This window comes from Emiliania huxleyi (assembly GCF_000372725.1).
Source record: "Emiliania huxleyi CCMP1516 unplaced genomic scaffold EMIHUscaffold_94, whole genome shotgun sequence".
NCBI classification, from domain to species: domain Eukaryota; phylum Haptophyta; order Isochrysidales; family Noelaerhabdaceae; genus Emiliania; species Emiliania huxleyi.
Window position 1 is genome coordinate 71,169 of NW_005195017.1, and position 2,990 is coordinate 74,158.

General features: G+C 66.6%; 1 protein-coding gene across 1 annotated transcript in view; it reads right to left on the reverse strand.

The window, feature by feature from the left end:
* Positions 1-1,738: 1,738 nt before the first annotated feature.
* Positions 1,739-2,990, reverse strand: part of EMIHUDRAFT_107658 (hypothetical protein) — a gene marked incomplete at both ends in the record, with an annotated part of 2,865 nt that continues 1,613 nt past the window's right edge. The window contains 2 exons of the mRNA XM_005756865.1: positions 1,739-1,978; positions 2,428-2,458. Coding sequence (XP_005756922.1) covers positions 1,739-1,978; positions 2,428-2,458 — 271 coding nt within the window. The remainder of the gene's footprint in view (positions 1,979-2,427; positions 2,459-2,990) is intronic.

The window sequence follows — 2,990 nt, forward strand, 5'->3', positions numbered from 1 at the left end:
CTCGGACGGCTTGTAGTGCTCGCCAGCGAGGTCCGCTCCCGGCCGCACGAGGCGGAGCGAGGCGAGGCGGAGGCCGGCGGCCTGCAGGCGGCCGCAGAGCTCGGAGACGCGGCCGCCGCGCACCGCCGCGGGGAGAATGAGCAGGAAGGCCTCCTCCTCGTCGGGCATGCCGGGCCTGAGAGTGTGTGTTGCGATGTCGGCTGTAGCGAGAGAACGGGGTCGCGTCGATGACAGCAGAAAAAAATTAAAAATTGCCACTGATGTCTTGTCTTGTGGTTCTGTACGGACACATGTGTAAGAGCGCGCACGAGTGGGTGTGCGAGCAATATCGAAAGACAGTGAGGCCGGGGTCGCACACGGCAGGGGTGGCGGGACGGTTGTGGAGCGAAGTAGCAGTAGCCAGCCTCAAGCATCGATGGGATAATAAGATGAGATTACCAGACGAGAACGGGGGGAAGGACAGGCGGGCGACATTTGACGACGTCGGGGATCACAATGTGACGACCAAAACGATCTTGGGGGCCAGGGTGAGACAACAGGTCGGGGTGCCACATGGGGCACACCACAGGCGTATTCTAGAGGGGGAAAAGAAACGGGGAATGAGGGGCCCCGCCACGAGAAGTGCGTTCTGGGGATGCAGAGCGTGCAAAGCGGCTAGGGATGAGGCCACAAAAGAGGCGCGCGAGGCAAGGAGGAGACGCGGGGAACTGAAAGACTGGGACGACTGGAAACAAGAAGACAGTGAGGTGAGAACATTGGCGCGCGCAGAGAGAGGCCCTGAAACCCCCCCCTCCCTACCTGACAGACGCCGAGAGCCTGATGGGCATCTCGACCACGGCTGCGGCCACGCTCTGCGCCGTGGGGACCCTCAGATCGCATCCGGGTCGTAAGGGTGCGCCGCCTGCATGGGTGTTGAGCGCCACGCCCCTGGCTGAACTCTCCCTGGCACTGTGTGCGCGCGCAGGCTCGGTCTCGGCAGGACAGCTCCAGGAGAGGGCAGAGGGGCTGGCTGACTACTGGAAGTACCAGAAGGTCAAGATCAACCGCGGGAACAAGCTGAACGCAGATCTCGGGGTGCAGTTCCCTCCCCGCCGCCTCGCATCGTTCATCACAATCAACTCTCTGATCATCCCCTCTCCTCCGTTCACAGCCGCAGATCAAGAAGAGGCTCTCGGACGCGAACGGCGGTGCCTCCTTCATCCTGGACGGCGCAGGCCAGGCCACCATGAAGTAGAGGCGCCTGCACCACAGCACGTGCCTGGGGGCGGCCTGCGTCTCGCCCCCCACGGCTCTGCGCGGTGTAAGTGCTACGTTCCGCGTCAATGCTTGCCAGATGAGGCACCGCCGGGTGAGGGGTGTTGGACACTGCTTGTGTCGGTGGAGATCCCTGGTCTGTTACTTTCGTTGGCTGGGGCGTCCTCTCGAGCGCACTCGCAAAAGCCGCGCGCGGGTGCTCTGCCTCTGGCCTGGGGGGGGGGGGGGGGGATCTCGCGCCCTTCGACGTCACTCTTGTTACCTTGTAGTCCTGGTTGAAACCACGCCATCGAGACCAAAAAATAACGCACACTCCATGCTGTCCCGGCGCAAATGTTCTAATGCCGTCCGGGGCTGTGCATTACTGTGTGCATTGCTGTCGTCTCTAGGCGTGGGGAGACGGACGCTCGAGGGTCGCAAAATCGCCCCCCCCTGCCCTTCTCTCGAAACACACTCTCTGGACGAGTGGGTCAACCGGCAACGCTCAAGTCTGCCGCTCCCCGATCCTCCTCTGATACCCCTCCACCAGCTCCGTCAAGCGCCGCACCTCGGCCCGCAGCGCCGCCTGCGCCTCCGCCGCTTCTGCGCGAGTTGCATCCCGCTCCGCCACCGCCTCCGCCACCGCCCGCCTCGCCGCCGCCGCCGCGCCATCGCTTGCGGCGGACGAGGCGGCGACCGCGCACCTCGCGCTGTCCACCGCTCGCTCAGCGTGGCCGAGCAGCGCCTGATGATCACATCTGGAGCTAAACGGGGCGCCTTCACACCGCTCGCTCCGCAGAGCAACCTCACACCTCGACGCCGCCTCCGCCTCCGCCAACGCCGCCGCCGCCTCCGCCTCCGCCGCCGCCTCGGCCCCCACCCGGCCGCAGCCACGCCTCCGGCTGAGGCAGACCTGAGGCGTTGCCAGCCAGAGGCGTTGCAACGAAGGAGAACCGTCTCAGGCTGAGAGGACTCCGCACCAACGCCGCAGGAGTCCCCACCAGCCGGCGATGTGGCAGCGGCATCTCTCCCCATCTCTCGCAAGCATCTCTCCCCACCTCTCCCCACCAGCCTGCGGCGTGGCAGCGGCGGCGCACGGACCGGACGTACGCATGCGCCGCCGGGGCGCCGTCGCGCAGCGTCTTCGCCTGTGTTGCGATCCGCCTTTGTGTGAGTGCGAGTGGCTGGGCGAACCGGGTGCGGCGCCGCACCGTCGCTCTCTCGCCTGCGCGTGGAGAGAATGAGACGGGGAGACGGCGTGGGGGGGCGCGTCGGTGGGGACTGGAAGGCAGACTAACGGGGCAGCCGCCATCACTCGCTCCTCCGAGGCACGCCTCGCTATCTCGGCTACATCTCGGCTACATCTCGGCCGCATCTCGGCCGTATCTCGGCCGTATCTCGGCCACATCTCGGCCGTATCTCGGCCATATCTCGGCCATATCTCGCCTCGCGGAGCCGCGCAGACAGGGAGGCGCAAGGAGGGAGCGAGCCACCGCCACCGCCCCCTCCGCCGCCGCCCCCTCCGCCGCCGCCCAAGGCAGCTCCGGCGACGGCCACGCAGCTGCGAGAGAGAGAGGTGAAACGCGTGTCGTGTGCGTGTCGTGTGCGTGTCGTGGGCGTGTCGTGGACGTGTCGCGGACGTGTCGTGGGCGTGTCGTGGGCGTGTCGTGGGCGTGTCAGGGAGCAGGTGGCGACGCGCCGCTCAGCAAACGTGACTGCGCTGGCGAGCGAAGCTAGCGCCTCCGCCCGCTGCGTGC